Raw genomic sequence first — 23,294 nt, 5'->3', positions numbered from 1 at the left:
AATTCATGCTGTCAAAGTGCCTGAAGTCTTCAAACCCCCTGCTTTAAAGAGCAGTCTCCATACTGCTGGTCATGGCTTTGAATGAACTAAATTTGGAAAAACCCCAGATGCTGCTGGATCCAATCCAGATGTTTATAGATTCTCTGACTGTAGACTCCCCGTCTCATCATTACTGTTGTTAAAAAAGAAATCTATCCCACTTTGCTGGAGCTTCTTATCAACAATGACTCAATGTGTTGACCATGCTTGGGATTCACAACAGCAAAAATGGACAGAAAGAATACACGTTGAACAATCATATGTTCTTTCCTGAGTGAAAATCAGAACATGACAAACTCACTGAGACCTCTGTGTCTCACTCTCTGTCACCCTGTATCCCATCTCTGAGACTCCTGTATCCCAGCTGAGACCCCTGTATCGCACTTCCGAGACTCCTGTATCCGACCTCTGAGACTCCTGTGTCATTTTCTGTGAGACCCCTGTGTCCCGCCCCTGAGACCCCCATGTGAGATTTTTATGTCCCTTCCTACATATAGGACCCTGGTCAGACCCCACTTGGAGTACTGTGCTCAGTTCTGGTTGCCTCACTACCAGAAGGATGTGGAAGTCATAGAGAGGGTGCAGAGGAGATTTACAACGATGATACCTGGATTGAGGAGCATACCTTATGAGAATACGTTGAGTGAACCTGGCCTTTTCTCCTTGGAGCGAAGGAGGATGAGAGGTGACCTGATAGAGGTGTACAAGATGATGAGAGGTATTGATGGTGTGGAAAGCCAGAGGCTTTTTCCCAGGGCTGAATTGGTTGCCACAAGAGGACACAGGTTTAAGGTGCTGGGGAATAGGTACAGAGGAGATGTCAGGGGTAAGTTTTTTACTCAGAGAGTGGTGAGTGTGTGGAATGGGCTGCTGGCAACGGTGGTGGAGGCGGATACAATAGGGTCTTTTAAGAGGCTTTTAGATAGGTACGTGGAGCTTAGTAAAACAGAGGGCTATAGGTAAGCCTAGTCATTTCTAAGGTAGGGACATGTTCGGCAGAACTTTGTGGACTGTAGGGCCTGTATTGTGCTGTAGGTTTTCTATGTTTCTATGTTTCTTCCTCTGTGAAAATTGAGTCCCACCCTCTGGATAGAACCTACCTGGGCACTAATTAGAACGTTCCTGAGCACGCATGGCAGTGTAGTGACCAGTGTAATGACATTTACCAGACCAGCAGCCCGGGTTTAATTCCCACCACTGTATGTAAGGAGTTTATATATTCTCCCCATGACCGTGTGGGTTTCCTCTGGGTGCTCTGGTTTCCTCCCACATTCCCAAGGCGTACCAGTTGGTAGGTTAATTGCTCACATGGGTGTCACTGTGCTGCACAGGGCTGTAAGGCCAGAAGGATCCGTTACCCTGCTGCAACTCAAAAATAAGTAAAATAAATAAGAAATAAAGATCACCTTGATCAAATCTGCCCCAATGAAAGATGGTATGTAAATTTATCGGATATGGCACCAGATTTAGATCCTGATGGCTTGAAGATGTGCGGGAAGAGGGAGAGGCTGAACTGGGGTCTGCAGCAGTCCTCTCTTCGCCTCAAGCATGAAATGTGAATGGTCATTCAAATTAATTGTTAAATGAGGAACATTTTCTGTAGTTTATTTCAAATATAGTAAATTAATGAAAATTAATGATTCATCAAGGACATATTTTAATAAATAAATATATTCATTCTTTATTTCCTTGGCCAAACATTTCAGCTCTAGTGCTGAAATTGTTTTGAGTTAAGCTCATTTTGAGCACCATACGGTGGAGTATCAATTGACAGCTGAGGTTGTAAACCAATCTGCCTCTGAGATCAACCTAGCCGCTATTCTTAACAACAGTCAAGACATTTTTTTTGCATTTGTGAATCTTCCACGAAGCACCACCGGGGCTGTTTCAGAACATGGTAAGATACTGACTTTGTCCTGATGAACACCTAGGCATTGAGCTTAGATTTTGGCAACCATTTCATTATTCATGTCAGCTATTTTCAATACGAGAATAGTGGTTGTTATGCAGGGACGAGAGCTGTTTAATATCAACACAAGGCAGCTGCTGTCTGATGCAAACGCATATCCTTTCCATGTGGTGACTGAAAACCAATCAGCTCCCAAATGACTCGGCCGTCCACAAAAGCCTTGGAGTTTGATATTTATTTCCTTTAATGGATTCTGTTGCTTCACACATTTGAACAGAATAGAATAAAAACTGGACAGGATTTGCTGATGAAGTATCGTGCAGACTGTGAAAATGATATCTCGTTGCTGTTGAAGTATGTTGAAGTTGCTGTTCTCGTTGAAGTATGGAAAGTAAAGGTGGATGAAATGGGGAAGATCCTTTGACATATTTTACTCTTATCTTCATTAGGAAATCAGAGTCTTTCTCCCAGGATGGAAATGTCAGCAGAGTTGGTGGGAGTAGATTTGATAGCATTGAGAGAGGGTTAGGGTATTGCTAACCCTAATGCATCAGACAATAATGAACAGACAATAAACTGATTAACACCACCTCACTAATTTTGCTCTTTTTTTGCACTACTTATTTTTTCTATTTTAAAATGTATTTCTTATTGTAATTTATCGAATGATTTATGTATTGTACTATGATTGGTTTACGTCGTGTCCAACGATGACGGAAACCTGTGCAGGAGAGCTTTTAAAGTTAGAAAAGCTGTTGTACTGGGGCAGTTCCATTCGCTCGACCTTAAAAGTCCTGGTCCAGTGTTATGAGTAGTCATCACATACAAGGGTCTTCCTTGGTGGCAGTGGATGACCATGATGTTTGTGCCTCATGATGCCACAAAGCATTGCAGAACCATCTTCATGGCCACTTGATTTCACTGTAGATCTCATCTGCCCAGTCCGCTTGAGCTGACTTCACATGCTAAGACAAGTATGTTCATAATTCACCGGGGTATGAGGCCCTCCGGCTACTCTTACCAGGTTTAGCCCACTGTTGAAGCGATATACCGAGCTGTGGCCACTGCTGCATGCAAACAGCTACTTGGAGCCACAGGTGAGAGCTTAGTATCCAGTGGGGACCAAAGGTGAGTGAGTTACCTAAGAATGAACATGACAAGCCTCTTCACCAGAGGTCAAAAAAGCAATGTTACATTAGTTTTGGGAGAGTTCAATATGCAAATAGATTGGGAAAATCAAGTTGATGCTAGATCTCAAGATAGACAATTTGTGGAATGCCTCCAAGATGGTTTTTAAAGCAACTTGTGGTTGAGCCCCCTAGGGGATTACCAATTCTGGATTGGGTGTTGTGTAATGAACTGGATATGATTAGGGAGCTTAAGGCAAAGGAACCCTTAATGTGATCATAATGTGATAGAATTCACCCTGCAATTTAAGAGGGTGAAGCTAAAGTCAGATGCATCAGTATTGCAGTGGAGTAAAGGGAATTACAGAGGCATGATAGAGGAGCTGGCAAAAGTTGATTGGAAGGGGATACTAGCATGGATGACAGGAGTGCAGCAATGGCTGGAGTTTATGGGAACAATTCAGAAGGCACATGATAGATACATCCCAAAGAAGAGGATGTATTCTAAAGGCAGGATGACACGACCATGGCTGACAAGGGAAGTCAAAGCCAGCATTAAAGCAAAAGAGAGTGCATATAATAGAGCAAAAATTACTGGGCAGTTAGAGGATTGGGAAACTTTTAAAAATGAACAGACAGTATTAAAAATGAAGGATGAAATATGAAGGTAAGAAAGCCAATAACATCAAAAATGATACCTAAAGTATTTTTTCAGATATATAAAGAGTAAAAGAAAGGCGAGAGTAGATATCAGACCAATGGAAAATGACTTGGAGTGATAGTAACTAGACAGAAGGAAATGATGGACGAACTAAATAAGTATTTTGCATCAGTTTTCACTGTGGAAGACACTAGTAGAATGCAGGAAGTTTGAGAGTGTCAAGGGGCAGATGCTATTTCTAGGGAGAAGATGCTTGGGAAACTGAAAGGTCTGAAGGTAGATAAATCATCTAGACTAAATAGACTACTCCCCAGTGCTCTCAAGGAGATCAGAAATCAATACATTCTGGCATAGTTTTGGAGGAATGGAAATTTTCAAATGTCACTCCACTCTTCAAGAAGGGAGGGAGGAAAAAGAAGCAAAATTATAGGCCAGTTAGTCTGACCTCAGTGGTTGAGAAGATTTGGAGTTGATTGTTAAGGATATGGTTTCAGGGTACTTGGAAGCACATGACAAAATACATTAAAGTCAGCATCATTTCTTTAAGGAAAAGTCTTGCCTGACAAATCTATTGGACATTACCTGAAGAAGTAACAAGAAGGATAAACAAAATAAAATTGGTGGACGTTGTGTACTTGGATTTTCAGAAGGCCTTTGACAAGGTGCCACACATGAGGCTGCTTAACAAGATAAGAGCCCATGGTGTTATAGAAAAGATACTAGCATGGATAGTGCATTGACTAATTGGCAGAATGCAAAGATTGGGAATAAAGAGATCCTTCTCAGATTGGCTGCTGGTGACTGCTGGTGTTCCACAGTGCTCTGTGTTGGGACCGATTATTTTTACATTGTATGTCAGTGATTTGAATAATGAAATTGATGGCTTTGTGGCCACATTTGTGGACTTTACAAAGATAGATGGAGGGGCAGGTAGCGTTGAAAAATCAGAGAGGCTGCAGAGGACTTAGACAGATTAGGAGAATGGGCAGAGGAGTGGCAGATGGAATACAGTGTCGGGAAGTGTATGGTCATGCACTTTGGTAAAAAGGAATTAAAGCATAGTCTATTTTTTAAACAGGGAGAAAATTCAAAAATCTGAGGGACAAAGGGAGATGGGGTCCTCATGCAGGAATCCCTAAAGATTTCTTTGCAGGTTGAGTCGGTGGTGAGGAAGGTAGGCAAATGCAATGTTGACATTCATTTCAAGAGGACTAGAACATAAAAGCAAGAATGTAATGCTGAAGCTGTTTAAGGCACTGGTGAGGCCTCATGCGGAGTATTATGAACAGTTTTGAGCCCCTTATTTAAGAATGTATGTGTTGACATTGGAGAAGGTTCAGAGGAGGTTCACGAGAATGATTCTAGGAATGAAAGAGTTATCATGTGAGCAGTGATTGGAGGCTCTGGGCCTGTACTCACCAGAATTCAGAAAAACGAGGGGGGATTTCATTGAAACCTATTGAATATTGAAAGGCCTCGATAGAGTGGAAGTGGAGAAGATGTTTCCTATGTCTAGGATTTCATATCCTAAGTCTAGGACTGAGGGCACAGCCTCAGAATAGAGGGACACATTAGAACAGTGATGAGGAGGTATCTCTTTAGCCAGAGGTGGTGAATTTGTGGAATTCATTGCCACAGATGGCTGTGGAAGCCAGGTCACTAGGTGCATTTAAGGCAAAGGCTGATAAGTTATGGGAAAGAAACAGGAAAATGGGGTTGAGGGAAATGGATCAACCATGATGAAATGGTGGAGCAGACTTAATGGGCTAAATGGCCTATTTCTATTCCTATGTCTTAGGTTTTTCAATAATACACTTCCCTGGACATCCCATACAATCCATTGCATCACATATGCTGCTGCACAAAACAACAAATTTCATGACATGCATCAGTGATAATGAACCTGATTGTGGTGTGAACAGGCAGGGAATGGAGGGATTCAGACCAATGGGATTTGTTTAAGCCAGCACCATATTTGGTGCAGACATGGTAGGCTGATTGAAATAAGTGGGAGCGATATTCCTATGTTGTGATGTTGAAGATAGAAGGCCTCACAGGACATTATTGGAATAATAAGCCAGCAAAGGGGAAGAGGTTTCAGCAGAGATGGAGGTGGAGCCAGACAGCCTGCAGCTCACTCAGGATCAAATAAAAAGTCAAGATGACCAACCGTGTCGTTCATCCTCAGGTCATTGCAAAAGAAAGGGATGATGATGGAGTTTGTGGCAAAGAGATTAAATGGCTCTACTCTTCAGCCATCTACTCTTCCCAAGTAGATGGATAAAACTTCTGTTGTTGTTCCAAACTTCTCCATAGATGCTGCCTGACTTGCTGAGTTCCATTAAGACCATAACACATAGGAGCAGAATTAGGCCATTCAGCCCATTGAGTCTCCGCCATTCCATCATGGCTGATCCCGGATCCCACTCAATCCCATACACCTGCCTTCTTGCCATATCCTTTGATGCTTGACCGATCAGGAAATGATCAACTTCTACCTTAAATATACCCACGGACTTGACGTCCGCCATAGTCTGTAGCAGAGCATTCCACAGACTTACTACTCTCTGGCTAAAAAAATCCTCATTTCCTCTGTTCTAAAGGGTCATCCCTCAGTAATGAGGCTGTGCCCTCTAGTTCTGGATACGCCCACCATTGGAAACATCCTCTCCACATTCACCCTATCTAGACCTTTCAACATTCGATAGGTTTCAATAAGACTGCTCCCCCCACCCCCCAGCATTCTTCTCATTTCCAATGAGTACAGGACCAAAGCAGCCAAACACTCCTCATATGTTAATCTCTTCACTCCCAGAATCATCCTTGTGTATCTCCTCTGGACTTTCTCCAATGACAATACATCCTTTCTGAGATATGGGGCCCAAAACTGTTGACAATACTCCAAGTGCAGCCTGACTAGTATCTTATAAAGCCTCAGCATTAACTCTTTGCTTTTATATTCTATTCCCCTTGAAATAAATGCCAACATTGCATTTGCCTTCTTTACCACAGACTCAACCTGTAAATTAACCTTCTGGTAGTCTTGCACAAGGACTCCTAAGTCCCTCTGCATCTCTGATGTTTGAACCTTCTCCCCATTTAGATAATAGTCTACACTATTGTTCCTTTTACCAAAATGCATTTTCATACATTTCCCAACACTGTATTTTATCTGCCACCTTTATGCCCATTCTTCCAATCTGTCTAAGTCCTGCTGCAATTGCATTGCTTCCTCAGCACCGCATACCCCTCCACCTGTCTTCATATCGTCTGCAAACTTTGCCACAAAGCCATCAATTCCATTATCCAAATCACTGACAAACAATGTGAAAAGCAGTGATCCCAATACTGACTCCTGAGAAACACCACTAGACACTGGCAGCCAACCAGAAAGGGCCCCTTTTATTCCCACTTGCTGCTTCCTGCCTGTCAGCCATTCTGCTATCCATGCCTGTATCTTTCCTGTAACGCCATTGTATTTTATCTTGTTAAGCAGCCTCATGTATGGCACTTTATCAACCCCCTACTGAAAATCCAAGTAAATGACATCCACTGTCTCTCCTTTGTCTATCTTGCTTGTTACTTCCTCGAAGAACTCTAACAGATTATCAGGCAAGATCTCCCTTTACAGAAACCATGTTGACTTTGACTTATTTTATATTAGTCTCTAAGTACCTCAAAACCTAAACCTTAATAGACTCCAACACTTTCCCAGCCACTGAGGTTTGGCTAACTGGCCTATAATTTCCTCCCTTTTGTCTTCCTCCCTTCGTAAAGAGTGGAGTGACATTTGCAATTTTCCAGTCCTCCTGGACCAATGTAGAATCAAGTGATTCTTGACCAATGCATCCGTTATCTCTTCAGCAACCTCTCTCAGGCAGTGGCGTATCTAAGGTATGGCACGTGCTCTGGGTGCCACTTGAAGGGGGGTGCCACTGAGCAGTTTCTATTAAAGTCAGACAAGCCATCCTCGGATAGTGAAAAAAGAATTTTCTTCAGATGTATGATCTGTCTTTGATTATTATGGGTGAGAAGCACTAGGATGGCCTTATTTCAGAGCATTGTGTAAGAAGACCATGAAGCGTTTCTTCACAAAGAAGAAAGAAAGTGAAGCTGAAGGACAGAAGAGATGGAAGGTGGAGGCGGAGGAAGCCAAGAAGTCAAGCAAGTTCTTCATTTCTTTCTTTAAAAAGCCCAGAACAAGTAGTTTGACATGTTCCATGGAGTCGCCTGCACCTGCTATATGTTTGTTAGAATCCAAAAGTGGATCAAGTTCAAATGCATCACAAGCCGAGGAGGAAGACAAGTCAGATAAATCTGAGTATGATGAGATTAAAAGTGAGCCTGCCACAGAGAACGTGGACACGACAGGAGGGGAAGACGATGGTGGTGGTCGTGATGTTGAGTTTATTGACGAGAATTTATCTGATGAGATTGAACCTGACGACACTGAACCTAGTGAACTGGATGGTGTTAAGAAGTCTCGAAGTGATTGAACAGCATGATGTTGGACTTCCAAAGTTTGACAAGAATACCTGGAAAAGCAATTCTGCCTGATGCGTTGAGAACAGAAATAATAAAGCTGGGTTTGAAGTATTTCCAGAACAGTGAGGGAACAACAAATAACCGCTCAATGAACAAAACTTGGTTCAAGAGGAAATTGGGAAATGGTCTTGGTGAGGAAGTGACTCACTCATGGCTGGTCTATTCCCCTTCTAAAGAGTCTGCATTTTGTATCTGTTGTCTTCTCTATTCCCAGTCAGACCATCAATCCTCATTGGAGCAGGAAAGTGGATTCAACCAGTGGAAAGCACCTGAAAGGATTAGTGTTCATGAAAATGCCAAGAATCATTGGGAATGCTTCACACAGTGGAAAGAAATGGAAAGAAATTTAGCTGGAAACAGAGGAATTATTGACGCGGTATTTCAGTCACAGATTGAGAAGGAAAAGCAGAAGTGGTGTGATAGCTTGACAAGAATCCTTCACTGCATAAAATTCCTTGCGACTCAGAACCTGGCTTTGCAAGGACACAGGGAGTCACTTCAGCTAGACGATGACTCCAATGTGGGAAGTTTCCTTGGTTTACTGAAACTACTTTGACCCTGTCATAAAAGAACACCTCCCTCATTTGAAAAGTCATCCTGGATCCACGTTTTATCTTTCACCAGGTGTCCAGAACGAATTCATCCACATGATAGCATCCACTGTTCATCAGAGTTTACTGAGAAGCATTTGTAAAGCCAAGTACTATGGTCTCATGTTTGATTCGATTCCTGATTAGGCACACCGTGAGCAGATGTCAGAAGTAGTGAGGTATGTGGAAGTTGAATTTGAGAGGAAAACAGTCTGTGTTAGAGAATCCTTCCTTGGTTTTATCCAGATAAGCCAGAAGGATGCTGAGGGCTTGGTTGAAGACATCTTGAAACAGCTAGAGAAGGATAAAATGGAGCTACAAGACTGTTGGTCACAGTGCTGTGACAACGCTGCTGTGATGGCTGGAAACAGAAGTGGTGTTCAAGTCAAGTCAAGTCAAGTCTCTTCTTATTGTCACTTTGACCATAACTGCTGGCACAGTACACAGTAAAAATGAGACAACGTTTTTCAGGACCATGGTGCTACATGAAAAATACAAAAAACTACACTGAACTACATAAACCAACACAAAAACTACACTAGACTACAGACCTACCCAGGACTGCATAAAGTACACAGAACAGTGCAGGTATTACAATAAATAATAAACAAGACAATAGGCACAGCAGAGGGCAGTAGGTTGGTAGTCCGATGGCTTGGGGGAGAATCTGTTACATAAATAAACAGCTGAATGGCGGCTTCCGGGATTCCGTCCGTTTTTGTACTCCCGCCGAGTATTTCGTTGCTACAGATGTAGTCCAACTTATTGTCCATTGGAGAGCAGAATGGACGGGAGAGCTGGCCGGCTAGGGCTTACTTTTCTCCTGGCACAGACTCCTGCTCACCCACCTCACTTCCGCTTCCTCGCACCCCGCTTACGACATCCCCAACTCCGGCCACCGGCATCAGATGACTCTGAGGACTGCAGGGCCAATTCCCTCAGCAAGCAGACATTGGAGAGCAGAATGGACAGGAGAGCCAGCCGGCTAGGGCTTACTTTTTTCCTGGCATGGACTCCTGCCCGCTCGCCTCATTTCTGCTTCCTTGCTTATGACGTCCCCAACTCTGGCCACCAGCATCAGGCGACTCCGAGGACTGCAGGCCCGATTCCCTCAGCAAGCCGAGGTCGTGCAATCTAACCAGCAGATTTTCATGAAGGTTTGTTTTTGGGCGATCTCTGTATTGTAGCAGTATCTGGCAATGGTATTAGCTCTGTTATCCATTGCCCTAAAACCCTAATTGTGCCTTAAAATTAAATTTCAAAACTAAAGTAGCAACAGATCTGAAAGGCCACTACTGCTGTGTGCCATGCTGCCTACATCAAAGAATAAGTGAGAAAAACAACCTGGCAGTTTTTGTAAATTGCGACAATCACTCACTCAACTTGGCAGGTGTACATGCAGCCAAGCAGGATACAATGATGGTCACGTTTTTTGGAACCATCGAAGCTCTCTATGTGTTTTTCTCTCGTTCAACGCAGTGCTGGGAAAAACTCAAAAACGCCATGCCTGTGGTTGTTAAGTCGGAATCCAAAACCAGGTGGAGTGCAAGGACAGACGCAGTGAAGCCCATCAACAAGTACCTTGAGGAGATACTTCAAGTTCTCCAGTACATGATAGACAATGACAACGAGACCAGTGAAACAAGAAGTGATGCAAGGCAGCTGTACAACCGCACGTTGAGATATGATTTTCTGATTTTGCTAGGATTTTGGAACAAAGTACAAATGTTTGTACTTATTCGCATTGATCATATTCAAAAGAGGCTGCAGGATCCTAGCATGAACTTCCACGATGCTGCCCTGGATTTGAAAGCCCTCTGAAATCATTTTTATGATGAAAGAGATGTGTTGGTCAGTGAGTCACTCGAAGAAGGAGTCGGTCTCTGTCAAGAATGGAATATTGAAGTTAAAAGACGTCAGAGACGAAAGAAATGAATGGCTGATGAGAACTCAAGAGATGCTGGGTTAACAGCTAAGGAGGAAATGGAAAGAGTCATGAAGGGAACACTCGACTGTCTTCACAGAGAAATGGACGAAAGGTTCGCTCGTTGCACAAACCTGTTGCCAAATTTGGGTTTCTTCTCAATTTTGAGGGATTGTGTTATGGTGCCAACAGTAACGACCTAAAGAAGAAGTGAGAGAATTTAGGCAAATTGTACACCTCTGATGTTGATGGGCAGCAGCTATATGAAGAAATTTTGGATTGCAGAATGTTGCTATCAAGGTGGGTCAACGTGAAAATATCAAGACCTGGAGAGCTTCTTGAATTTATTGTTTAGAATGGAGATGAGAGTGTCTTTCCCAATCTTCACATTGCTATTCAGATAATGCTAACCATCGCAGTTTCCAACGCCAGCTGTGAGAGATCATTCAGCAAGTTAAAACTAATATTTTCATATCTGAGAGCCTCCATCCTCCATGGGTCAAGGCAGACTCTGTGATCTTGCTCTGCTGTGTAGAAAGAGAAGAAACTGAAATAACTGACTTTGATCCCATCATAGACAATTTACATCCGTGAAAGCAAGGAAGGTGCAGTTATAATTTTCATGTAGTGTCATAATTTGTTAATTGAAAGATTAACAAGCTTGATTTGTATTTTTGAGCTGATATTATGGTAATGTTATCTAAAAGATGGGTGTCAGATGTTTGGACAGGGGTGCAATTTCAGTGCTTGCCATAGGTGCTATTTTCCGTAGACACACCCCTGTACTCAGGACTCTGGGACATAGTCCATCTGGTCTGGGTACCAGCTTAAGACCTTTGACTTTGCCTAGCACATTCTTTTCCTCCAGTATTTTGTATTTGCTGGTGCAAACAGATTTGGGAGTCCTAGTGCAGGATTCCTTAAAGATTATCTAGCAGATTAACCACATAACCATATAACATATAACAATTACAGCATGGAAACAGGCCATCTCGGCCCTTCTAGTCCATGCCGAACGCTTACTCTCACCTAGTCCCACCTACCTGCACTCAGCCCATAACCCTCCATTCCTTTCCTGTCCATATACCTATCCAATTTTTTTTTAAATGACAAAATCTACCACTTCTACTGGAAGCTCCTTCCACACAGCTACCACTCTCTGAGTAAAGAAGTTCCCCCTAGTGTTACCCCTAAACTTTTGCCCCTTAACTCTCAACTCATGTCCTCTTGTTTGAATCTCCCCTAATCTCAATGGAAAAAGCCTATCCATGTCAACTCTATCTATCCCCCTCGTAATTTTAAATACCTCTGTCAAGTCCCCCCTCAACCTTCTATGCTCCAAAGAATAAAGACCTAACTTGTTCAACCTTTCTCTGTAACTTAAGTGCTGAAACCCTAAGTTGGTAGTAAAGAAGACAATTTTAGCATTCTGATAATTTCTGCAATTTTAGCATTCGTTTTGAGAGAACTAGAATATGAAATCAAGGTTGCAATACCAAGGCTTTATAAGCATTTTGGTCAGACACTATTCGGAGTATTGTGAGCAGGTTTGGCCTCATATCTAAAAATGGATGGGCTGGTATTGAGAGAGTCCAAATGAGGTTCATGAGAATAATTCTGGGAATGAAAGGTTTAATATATGAGGCGTGTTTGATGACTCTGGGCCTGTACTCACTGGAGTTTAGATGAAAGAGGAGGATCTCATGGAAACCTTTTGAATATTGAAATACCTTGACAGAGTGAATGTGAAGATGTTTCCTGGAGTGGAGGAGTCTAGTACAAGTGGACATAGCATCAAAATAGAGGGACATCCATTTAGAACAGAGATAAAAGAGGTGGCGGTGTGGCACTGTTGATCAGAGATAGTGTCATGGCTGCAGAAAAGGTGGTCTCTGTGGGTGGAGGTTAGGAACAGGAAGGGGTCAATAACTTTACTGGGTGTTTTTTACAGGCCACCCAGTAGTAACAGGGATATCGAGGAGCAGATAGGGAAACAGATCCTGGAAAGGTGTAATAATAACAGAGTTGTCATGATGGGAGATTTTAATTTCCCAAATATCGATTAGCATCTCCCTAGAGCAAGGGGTTTAGATGGGGTGGAGTTTGTTAGGTGTGTTCAGGTAAGTTTCTTTACATAGTATGTAGATAAGCCTACAAGAGGAGAGGCTGTACTTGATTTGGTATTGGGAAATGAACCTGGTCAGGTGTCAGATCTGGAGCTTTTGGAAAGCATCAAGTTGGATAAGTTGCCGAGACCGGATGAAATGTACGCCAGGGTACTGTGGGAGGCGAGGAAAGAGATTGCTGAGCCTCTGGCGATGATCTTTGCATCATCAATGGGGTCAGGAGAGGTTCCCGAGAATTGGAGGGTTGCGGATGTTGCTCCTTTATTCAAGAAAGGGAGTAGAGATAACCCAGGAAATTATAGACCAGTGGGCCTTATCTCAGTGGTTGATAAGTTGATGGAGAAGATCCTGAGAGGCAGGATTTATGAACATTTGGAGAGGTATATTATGATTAGAAGTCAACATGGCTTTGTCAAGGGCAGGTTGTGCCTTACAAGCCTGATTGAATTTTTTGAGCATGTGGCTAAACACATTGATGAAGGAAGAGAAGTAGATGTAGCGTATATGGATTTCAGCAAGACATTTGACAAGGTACCCCATACAAGACTTATTGAGAAAGTAAGGAGGCATGGGATCCAAGGGGACATTGCTTTGTGGATCCAGAACTGGCTTGCCCACAGAAGGCAAGGAGTGGTTGTAGACGGGTCATATTCTGCATGGAGGTTGGTCACCAGTGGAGTGCCTCAGGGATCTGTTCTGGGACCATTACTCATCGTGATTTTTATAAATGACCTGGATGAGGAAGTGGAGGGATGGGTTAGTAAGTTTACTGATGACACAAAGGTTTGAGGTGTTGTGGATAGTGTGGATGGCTGTCAGAGGTTACAGTGGGGCATTGATAGGATGCAAAACTCGGCTGAGAAGTGGCAGATGGAGTTCAACCCAGATAAGTGTGAAGTGGTTCATTTTGGTAGGTCAAATATGATGGCAGAATATAGTACTAATGGTAAGACTCTTGGCAGTGTGGAGGATCAGAGGGATCTTGAGGTCCGAGTCCATAGGACACTCAAAGGTGCTGTGCAGGTTAACTCTGTGGTTAAGAAGGCATATGGTGTATTAGCCTTCATCAATCGTGGGATTGAATTTAGGAGCCAAAGGTAATGTTGCAGCTATATAGGACCCTAGTCAGACCCAACATGGAGTATTGTGCTCAGTTCTGGTCGCCTCACTACAGGAAGGATGTGGAAGCTATAGAAAGGGTGCAGAGGAGATTTACAAGGATGTTGCCTGGATTGGGGAGCATGCCTTATGAGAATAGGTTGAGTGAACTTGGCCTTTTCTCCTTGGAGCGAAGGAGGATGAGAGGTGACCTGATAGAGGTGTACAAGATGATGAGAGGTATTGATCGTGTGGATAGTCAGAGGCCTTTTCTCAGGGCTGAAATGGTTGCCACAAGAGGTCTCAGGTTTAAGGTGCTGAGGTGTAGGTACAGAGGAGATGTCAGGAGTAAGTTTTTTACTCAGAGAGTGGTGAGTATGTGGAATGGGCTGCCGGCAATGGTGGTGGAGGCGGATATGATAGGGTCTTTTAAGAGGCTTTTAGATAGGTGCATGGAGCTTAGTAAAATAGAGGGCTATAGGTAAGCCTAGTAGGGACATGTACGGCAGAACTTTGTGGACTGTAGGGCCTGTATTGTGCCATAGGTTTCTATAAGGAGTAGTTTCTTTAGACAGGTGATAGTGAATCTGAGGATTTCATTGCCTCAGATGGTTCTGGAGGACAAGTCATTGAGTATATTTAAAGCAAGGGTTGATAGGTTCTTGATTAGTCAGGGTGTCAAATGTTACAGGAAGAAGGCAGAAGAATGAGGTTGAGAGGGATAATAAATCAGCCATGGTAGAATGGTGTAGCAGATGTGGTGGACCGAATGGCCTGATACTGCTCCTCTGCGTTATCTTCTCATGGTTTTACGGTGGTATAGAACACCAAAGCATAGTACAGGCCCTTCAGCCCACAATGTCTTGCCAAAAACATTGGTACTCTATAATCAATCTAACCCTTCCCTCCTACACACAGTACAGGGTAAAAATCTTAGGTATATACTGTGTATGTAGCTAGGGTGCCCAAGAATTTTGTACAGTACTGTACTTGTCAATGTGGAGCGGAGTGTGATCTTGTAAATCTGATGGGAGCAAAGGATGTTGGGAATGGTGAGGATGGAATACCACGGGAGGGGTGTGGCACAGGTGGAAGAGAAGGAGGGGTAGGGGATGGTGTGGGTACAGACACCCCAGCTCTGAGACACCAGGCAAGGTCATTTGATTCCAAGCAATTGGTTTATTGATCATTACAGATTATCTATCTGGTGCTTCCCGCCCACTCCCCGCTCCCTTCCCCTTTTCCCAACCATGATTTCCCTCTCCCTGGCCCCCTCCCACTCTCAGTCCACAATAGAGACCCATATCTAAATCAGGTTTATCATCACTCACGTATGTCATCTGTTTTTTTGTATGGCAGTACAGTGTAATACATAAAATTACTACAGTACTGTGCAGATGTCTTAGGCACCTCACCTGTATACAGTATATGTGCTTAAGAATTTTGGACAGTATTGTAGTCATCTCTGTGATCAATCCTTCCCTCCTACATAGTCCATCAATTTTCTATCATCCATGTGCCTCTTATATGTCGTTAATGTATCTGTCAGTGTTGGTTTAACCAACATGATGCAGTGGTGTAGCTATGTGCCCAACTCATTTCCAGGCTGATGAAGACAAGATGGTGGTGCCTTCCTCACCACCTTGCCTGTGCCACCAGGGTTTATTTACAACAGGAAAATAATCTGTGTCCCTGCAAATATGAACATCAGTAGAAACCAAGTCAGTTTACTGGTTGTCCATGGAGAATGAAGGGCCTCATTTTCACAAGCATTGAAAGTACACAAGAATCACTCATTATGGTACCCAGTGTTTTGTAAGAATAATGACAAAAGTACACAAGACTGATTAGGAAGAACAATTAGAGTTATAGAGTCACAGAGCAATAGAACACAGACATAGGCTCTTCCACCCAACCAGTACACGCTGACCATTATACCCACCTAACTAGTCCCAATTTCCTGCATTCAGCCCATGTCCTTCCAAGCCCTTCCTCTCTACATGCCTCTTCAATGGTATTATTGTACCTGCCTCAACCACTTCCACTGGCTGCTCATTCTACTTACTAGGGGAATCTTATGATCAAATGAATGCATCATAAGTTTCTTATTTTTTCTTGTGACGACTGCAGGATACAAAGGACGAGTTTTCTGATGAGTCACCTGTGGACATTATTCGAGCTGTTGATACCCTGCAAGCAGTAGGGAGACGCTTTCAAAGATGCATTGACTCCTTGGAGGAACTCTTGGAAGAAAGGGAAAATCTTATTAGAGAATTAATCTTCGTGAAAGAACCAAAGATCCAAGAGGTTTGCGACCTGCGGGCAAAGCTGCTGGTGCTTTTCCAGGGTAAATCAGAGGCAGAGATTGAATGTGAAAACTACAAGGAGGAGATCAAATCTACCAAAAGGAAACTGTTTGAAATTATAAAAACTCAAATGACCTACAAACATGAGGTGAGCACCAGTAATCAAAGCCTTCCCCAGATGGCGTTAGAACAAGAAGCTTTAGAATCCGAGGCACAGCTCCTCTCTGATGAACTGGTTGTGCTTAAAGATCGCCAGCAAGAAGAAATAAACCAAGCAATCCACAAACTGGAAAACATCAGAAACACTATCAATAGCGTGTCCATATCAAAAAGCCAGCAAACAGACGAATTCCAGAAGATTTTAGCTGAGCAAAGACAGTGGCTAGAGAAATATTATGAACCCAAACTGGAAAATCTGATGAAATGGGATCAAAACAGGACTGAATTCTTACGTCGCACACAGCAGGAGATCAAAGGGTTCAGGCAGCAGCTGCAGGTGCTGCTGGATCAGGGAGCAAAACTGAGCACCCAGAAGCAATTCCTCCAACGACAGCTGCAGGCAACACAAGAGAAGAGGGGCCAGGACATTGCGCTTTATCAGGTAAAGAGACAGGTAATTTTTAATAATAGGGTAATGGGAGAAATCTTATGCATTCTGATTTCAATCTAAATTTAGTTTTCTCACTTTAAAATCAAAACCAAATGTATAGGTTTAAAGAAAAAGGCCTCTATTGGTTTCAAAATCAACTCAGAGAGGGCATTAGGGTTTGAGAGGGTTTGTAAGAGGAATTAATAAAGTCAATACTGCATGGGAACAAGTCATTCAGCCTGACTAGTCATGCCAGCCAAGATTCCCATCAAAGTTAGTCCTATTATCTCACATCCCTCTAAACCAGGGGTTCTTAATCTGGGGTCTACACACCTTTTGGGGTCCATGGATAAATTCTGGGGGTCTGTGAACTTGGCTGGGAAAAATTTACATCTTTATTTTCACTAACCTCAAACTGAAATTTAGTATTTCCTTCAATGATGAATGTAGGCAACAAACCACAGTAGTATTAGCAGTACCTGTGACTTTGTCACCAATAGAAATACAGATATTTTCATATTACATTGCAGTTGTTAAATGTATAGTCTTGTTATCTAACATGTTAATAAAGCACATCTATTACTATATCACAGTCTGATTTTATATTTGATAACAGTTTCTTTTGTAATCCTACGTATTTTATTTTCTATATTTAAATACATCATTTTGAGAAGCAGTCCACAGGCTTCATCAGACTACGAAAGGGGCCCATGATATAAAAATGGTTAAAAAACACTGATCTAAACTTCACCTTTCCAAAGCAACACACACAAAATGCTGGAGGAACTCAGCAGGTCAGGCAGCGTCTATGGAAATGAATAAACAGCCAATCTTTCAGGTCGAGACTCTTCTTCAGGACTGACAAGGAAGGGGGGAAGATGCCAGAATCAAAAGGTGGTGGGGGGAAAGGTGAAGAAGGATAGATAGAAGGTGATAGGTGAAGTCAAGTGGGTGGGAAAGATGAAGGGCTGGAGAGGAAGGAATCTGATAGGAGAGGAGGGTGAACCATAGGAGAAAGGGAAGGAGGAGGGGACCCAGGGGGAAGTAATAAGTAGGTGAGAAAAGGGTGAAAGGCCAGAGTGGGGAATAAAGGAAGGGAGGAGTTTTTTTCCCTATCCATGTAACTTTTAAATGTTGTATTTGTACCTGCCTCAACCAGTTCCTCTGGCAATTCGTTTCAAATGCAGAGCACTTGCTTCATGAAGGAGCTACCCCTCACCTGAAATCTGCTCTGCCTGGTTTTTAATTCCCCAACCCTGGGAAAAAGGCTGAAAGTATTCACCCTGTCAGATGATGTTATACACCTCTATAAGGTCACCTCTCAGTCTGCTACACTCAGTGCAGCAGCAACTTTATGGAGATTACAGATGAAACAAAATTTGGCAATGCCAGGCATTGTTATAGATTGAAACTGGCAGGAGGTAGCAGATATAATCCAAAGAGGTCACATCAAGTGGTGAAGACTAATGTGGAAAGACAGCTTAGCATTAAAAGCACCTTTTAAAAATGGATAGTGTGTTCCCTCCCTGGTTCCAGGGACAAGGACACATTGGTCAAAGAACACTGGGGCTGTCTACAAGAAGGGTCAGAGCGTCTCTATTTCCTGAGGAGACTGAGGTCCTTTAACATCTGCCGGACGATGCTGAGGATGTTCTACGAGTCTGTGGTGGCCAGTGCTGTCATGTTTGCTGTTGTGTGCTGGGGCAGCAGGCTGAGGGTAGCAGACACCAACAGAATCAACAAACTCATTCGTAAGGCAAGTGATGTTGTGGGAGTGGAACTGGACTCTCTGACGGTGGTGTCAGAAAAGAGGATGCTGTCCAAGTTGCATGCCATCTTGGACAATATCTCCCATCCACTCCATAATGTACTGGTTAGGCACAAGAGTACATTCAGCCAGAGACTCATTCCACCGAGATGCAACACTGAGCATCATAGGAGGTCATTCCTGCCTGTGGCCATCAAACTTTACAACTCCTCCTTCAGAGTGTCAGACACCCTGAGCCAATAGGCTGGTCCTGGACTAATTTCCACTTGGCTTTATTTACTTATTATTATTTAATTATTTATGGTTTTATATTGCTATATTTCTACACTATTCTTGGTTGGTGCGACTGTAACGAAACCCAATGTCCCTCGGGATCAATAAAGTATGTCTGTCTGTCTGTCTGGCTGGAGCATATATAGGACATTCTGAAATGGGAGGGTGAACAGCCAGAGATCGCGATGTGTACAATTGCTGTGGGGTAAGAAGATGAAGATTTGAAAAAGGAATTTAGGGGATTAGGCAAAGAGTTGAAAGTATTACAGTCTCAGAGATTACTGGGATTTCTGATCCACTCCAACATTATAATGTCAGAGTAGATTCACAAGGATGATTGCTGAGATGGAGTGCTTAACTTGCATGGAGATACCGGAGAAGCAGAGGAAGCTGAGGTGTGGCCTGATGAACTGTGGGAGAGGCATAGAAAGGGTAGCACTGTCTCTTCATCAGAATGCCTTATGTCATCTGAAAATTTGATGGGCCACCTTTAAAAGAAACATTTCACTAAGACAAAGGTGTCCAAGACCAGCTAGCAAAGATTTGAACTAAAGAATAGTAGGTTTAGAGAAGATTCAATGAAAAATACTTTTCACCTAGGGGTGCTTGTAATGAGACCATAAGACCATAAAGTATAGGAGCAGAATTAGGCCATTCAGCCCATCAATCTGCTCTACCATTCAATTATTCTTGAATTTTTTCAAACCCATTTTCCTGTCTTCTCCCCATAACCTTTAACCCCCCATCAGTCAAGAATCTATCAACCTCTGCCTTAAATACATTCATGGACAGCCTCCACAGTGGATCACACCAGCTGAGAGGATGGTTTAAGCCAAGGGTTCCCAACCTTTTTATGCCATGAACTAATACCATTAAGCAAGGGTTCTGTGGATTTCAGGTTGGGAACCCCTGGTTTAAGCTGATGCTCTCTCAACATTTAAGAACCAGGGCATCAAAGGATATGGTGAAAAGGCAGATGTATGGGGCTGAGTGGGATCCGGGATCAGCCATGATGGAATGGTAGAGCAGACTCGATGGGCTGAATGGCTAAATTATGCTCTTATGTCTTATGGTCTTATGGTCTTGCATTGTAGACAAGCATGCAAAACCCCAGGATGGGGTCAGTTACATACCTGGTGCTGGTACAGGGAGCTACTCGTTTACATGGACATTAGAGCTGGTGAAGGTTCTATTTCTGACTGTACTTCTCTTGTGATTATTCAGTCTGTCCTCGGCAATGAAAATGGGTGAGGAAGGCCTGTGAGATTTTCAGACTGACACAAAACATTCTAGAGGTGGAGACACAGGAGATGGCAGATATTGGAATCTGGAGCAACAAACAATCTGCTGAGGGAACTCAAAGTACATAAATGTCACAATATAACTCAATGGGTTGAGCATCTTCTGTGGAGAGAAAGGAACTGCTGGTTATTCCGGAAGTGGTCATTTTTATATCTTGCAATAAAATATATTTCTTTCAAAGGAATGCATTTCTTAGCTTTACAACCTTGTATTACTGTAATAGCATTCCTCTCAACTTTTTAGGCGTAGTCCTTTATAAGACTATTAGACATAGGTGCAGAATTAGGCCATCTGGCCCATTGAGTCTGCTCTGCCATTCAATCATGGCTGATCCTTTTTTTCCCCTCCTAAACCCCAGTTCCCGGCCTTCTCCCGTAACCTTTGACGCCATGTCCAATCAAGAACCTATCAATCTCTGCCTTAAATACACCCAACAATCTGGCCTCCACAGCTGCATGTGGCAACAAATTCCACAAATTCACTACCCTTTGGCTAAAGAAATTTCTCCGTATCTCTGTTTTGAAAGAGCACCCCTCTATCCTGACACTGTGCCCTCTTGTCCTAGACTCTCCCACCATGGGAAACGTCCTTTCCACATCTACTCTGTCTAGGCCTCATCCTTCTGAATTCCAGCAAGTACAGATCCAGAGCCATCAAACATTCCTTGTATGATAACCTGGTGTCCACAATAATTCTTCCTCCTCACTCTCCACCCACAGATGCTGCTCGACCTGCTGAGTTCCTCCAGAACCTGTTTATTGCTTTATTGTTTATTGACTCCACAGCCTTAATTTGTTTCCACTCCCAGTACCACCATCAACACTGCCCTCACCTACATCTCTCCCATTTCACATAGGTCTGCCCTCACCCCTTTCCCCTGTCACCATACCAAGGATAGGGTTCCTCCTGTTCTCACCTACCATCTCGCCAGCATCCGCATCCAGCACATAATTCTCCATAACTTCTACCATCTCCAAAGGGATCCCTCCACCAAGCACATTTTTCCTCTCCCACCCTGAACTCTCTGCTTTCCACAGGGATCACGCCCTATGCAATTCCCTTGTCTTTTCATCCCTCTCCACTGATCTCCCTCCTGGCACTTATCCTTGCAAGCGGAACCAGTGCTATACCTGACCCTACACCTCTTTCCTCACTACCATTCAGGGTCCAAACAGATCTTCCAAGTGAGGCGACACTTTATCTATGAGTTTGTTGGGGTCATCTACTGTATCTGGAGCTCCCAGTGTGACCTCCCATACATCAGTAAGACCAGACATAGATTGGAAGACCTCTTCTCTGCTCCATCTGCCAGAAAAAAATGAGATCTCCTTGTAGCCACCCATTTCAATTCTATTTCCTGTTCTCATTCCACCATGATGAGGCCACACTCAGGCTGGAGAAGTAACACCTTGTATTCCATCTACGTATCCCCCAACCTGATGAAATGAACATTGAACTTCCAGTAAATGCCTTCACCATTCCGCTTTCCTGATCTCTCTCTCACCTTATCTCCTTACCTGTCCATTACCTCTCCCAGTGCTCCTCCCCCTTCCTTTTCTTCCATGGACTTCTGTCCTCTCCTATCAGATCCCCCCTTCTCCAGCCTTTAATCTCTTTCACCAATCAACTTCCCAGCTCTTTACTTCACCCTCTCCCTCTCTCCTGGTTTTACCTTTCTCCTACCACCTTACACTTCTTCCTCCCCTTCCCCCACCGCCCAATACAGGAGCTAAGCTTCCTCTGAACAGTACAAGTTTCTCTAAATATTATTGTTCCTACTTGCTCTCATCTCCTCAGCCTTTAACACATTACATACATCTCCTTCCCCTGGTACCCATCACCAAGCTAATGTGAGGCCACCAGGGTTGTTTGCTGAAGTTTTGATATCATGCAAGTCATTTAGTTAATTCATTTGAAGAATTTTCTGAAATTGCATCATTTCTGAAAAATGCTAAATGACTCAATTTCTACAGTATTATTGTGAAAACAAACTTCCAAACTTGAAATATTACTCAATGAACATTTATCAATGTATCAGACAGAGATAAGGGAGTTAGAAGCCAAAGTCAGCATCCTGAAAACAGAGCTTGTTATACAGAAGAAAAAGAATGATAATATGAGGATTATGAAGGAGACCCTGTCAGAGGAATTGGCTGCTTACAGGTAAGTCTAAGTCTGTAACAGAACAGCTTGCAAGTTGCATCAATGTCAAAATAATGCCTACTTAAAAGTTTTGGAAAGTTTTTGCCATCAGATTGAAATGTTCTATATGATATTTTAGAAGAGTACAGACAATTACAGCAACTGGTGTAGATCATCAAGAATAAAACATGGTTACAGTGTTTTCCCCTTATCAGAAATATTAAGACTGTAAAAGTGAAACTTCTGAACAATTCCCTTTCACATTCAGTGTAGACAGGAAGTTAAAATCAGCTGTGTATCGGTAATGTCGACAAAAGGGGTGGGAAAACAGGAAAATTAAGGTACTAAACATCACTGTCACCTGTACAAAATCCAAGAACCAGGAAATTCTCTTCTGGTTTTCCTGGAAGTAAAATTAGATTCTCAAACATCAGCTGAATCTACATATCAGAACTGAATTATGCAAATCACCAAAGCTCCAGGTGACAGGGTGTGCAGATAAGTGCGGAGAGAGAGGGACACTGAAGCAGAAGTGTGTAGAAGTAAAGGAAAAACCACAAACACTAGGCCAACAGTGTCAGTAACTGGAACTGTCCAACGAAAGCTAACTCCAAAACAGCGGCTTGACAGTAGTAGGATATAGAATAGTAACTATAACAGGATCAATGAAGATCAACCAGAGTGAAGAAAACAACAAACTGTGCAAATGCAAATATAAATAAATAACAATACATAATGAGAGCATGAAATAACAAGATAAAGAGTTCTTAAAGTGAGATCATTGGTTGTGGGAACATCTCAATAGATGAGTGTAGTTATCCTCCTTTGTTCAAGAGCCTGATACTAAATAGTTACTGCTCCTTAACAGCATCAGTCTTGGTAGTCTTCTTTCCCA

General features: G+C 42.9%; 1 protein-coding gene across 2 annotated transcripts in view; it reads left to right on the top strand.

Moving 5' to 3' along the window:
- The first annotated feature begins 1,869 nt into the window (after window positions 1-1,869).
- LOC140715783 (syncoilin-like) overlaps window positions 1,870-23,294 on the top strand; it is a 37,761-nt gene continuing 16,336 nt past the window's right edge. For both annotated transcript variants that reach the window (XM_073028168.1, XM_073028166.1), the window contains exons 1-3: window positions 1,870-1,936; window positions 16,150-16,926; window positions 22,296-22,420. In XM_073028168.1, the coding sequence (XP_072884269.1) occupies window positions 1,934-1,936; window positions 16,150-16,926; window positions 22,296-22,420 (905 nt within the window). In that variant the 5' untranslated portion in view covers window positions 1,870-1,933. The remainder of the gene's footprint in view (window positions 1,937-16,149; window positions 16,927-22,295; window positions 22,421-23,294) is intronic.

This window comes from Hemitrygon akajei, chromosome 24, assembly GCF_048418815.1.
Source record: "Hemitrygon akajei chromosome 24, sHemAka1.3, whole genome shotgun sequence".
Taxonomy (NCBI): domain Eukaryota; kingdom Metazoa; phylum Chordata; class Chondrichthyes; order Myliobatiformes; family Dasyatidae; genus Hemitrygon; species Hemitrygon akajei.
This window is presented reverse-complemented; position numbering and strand designations above follow the sequence as displayed.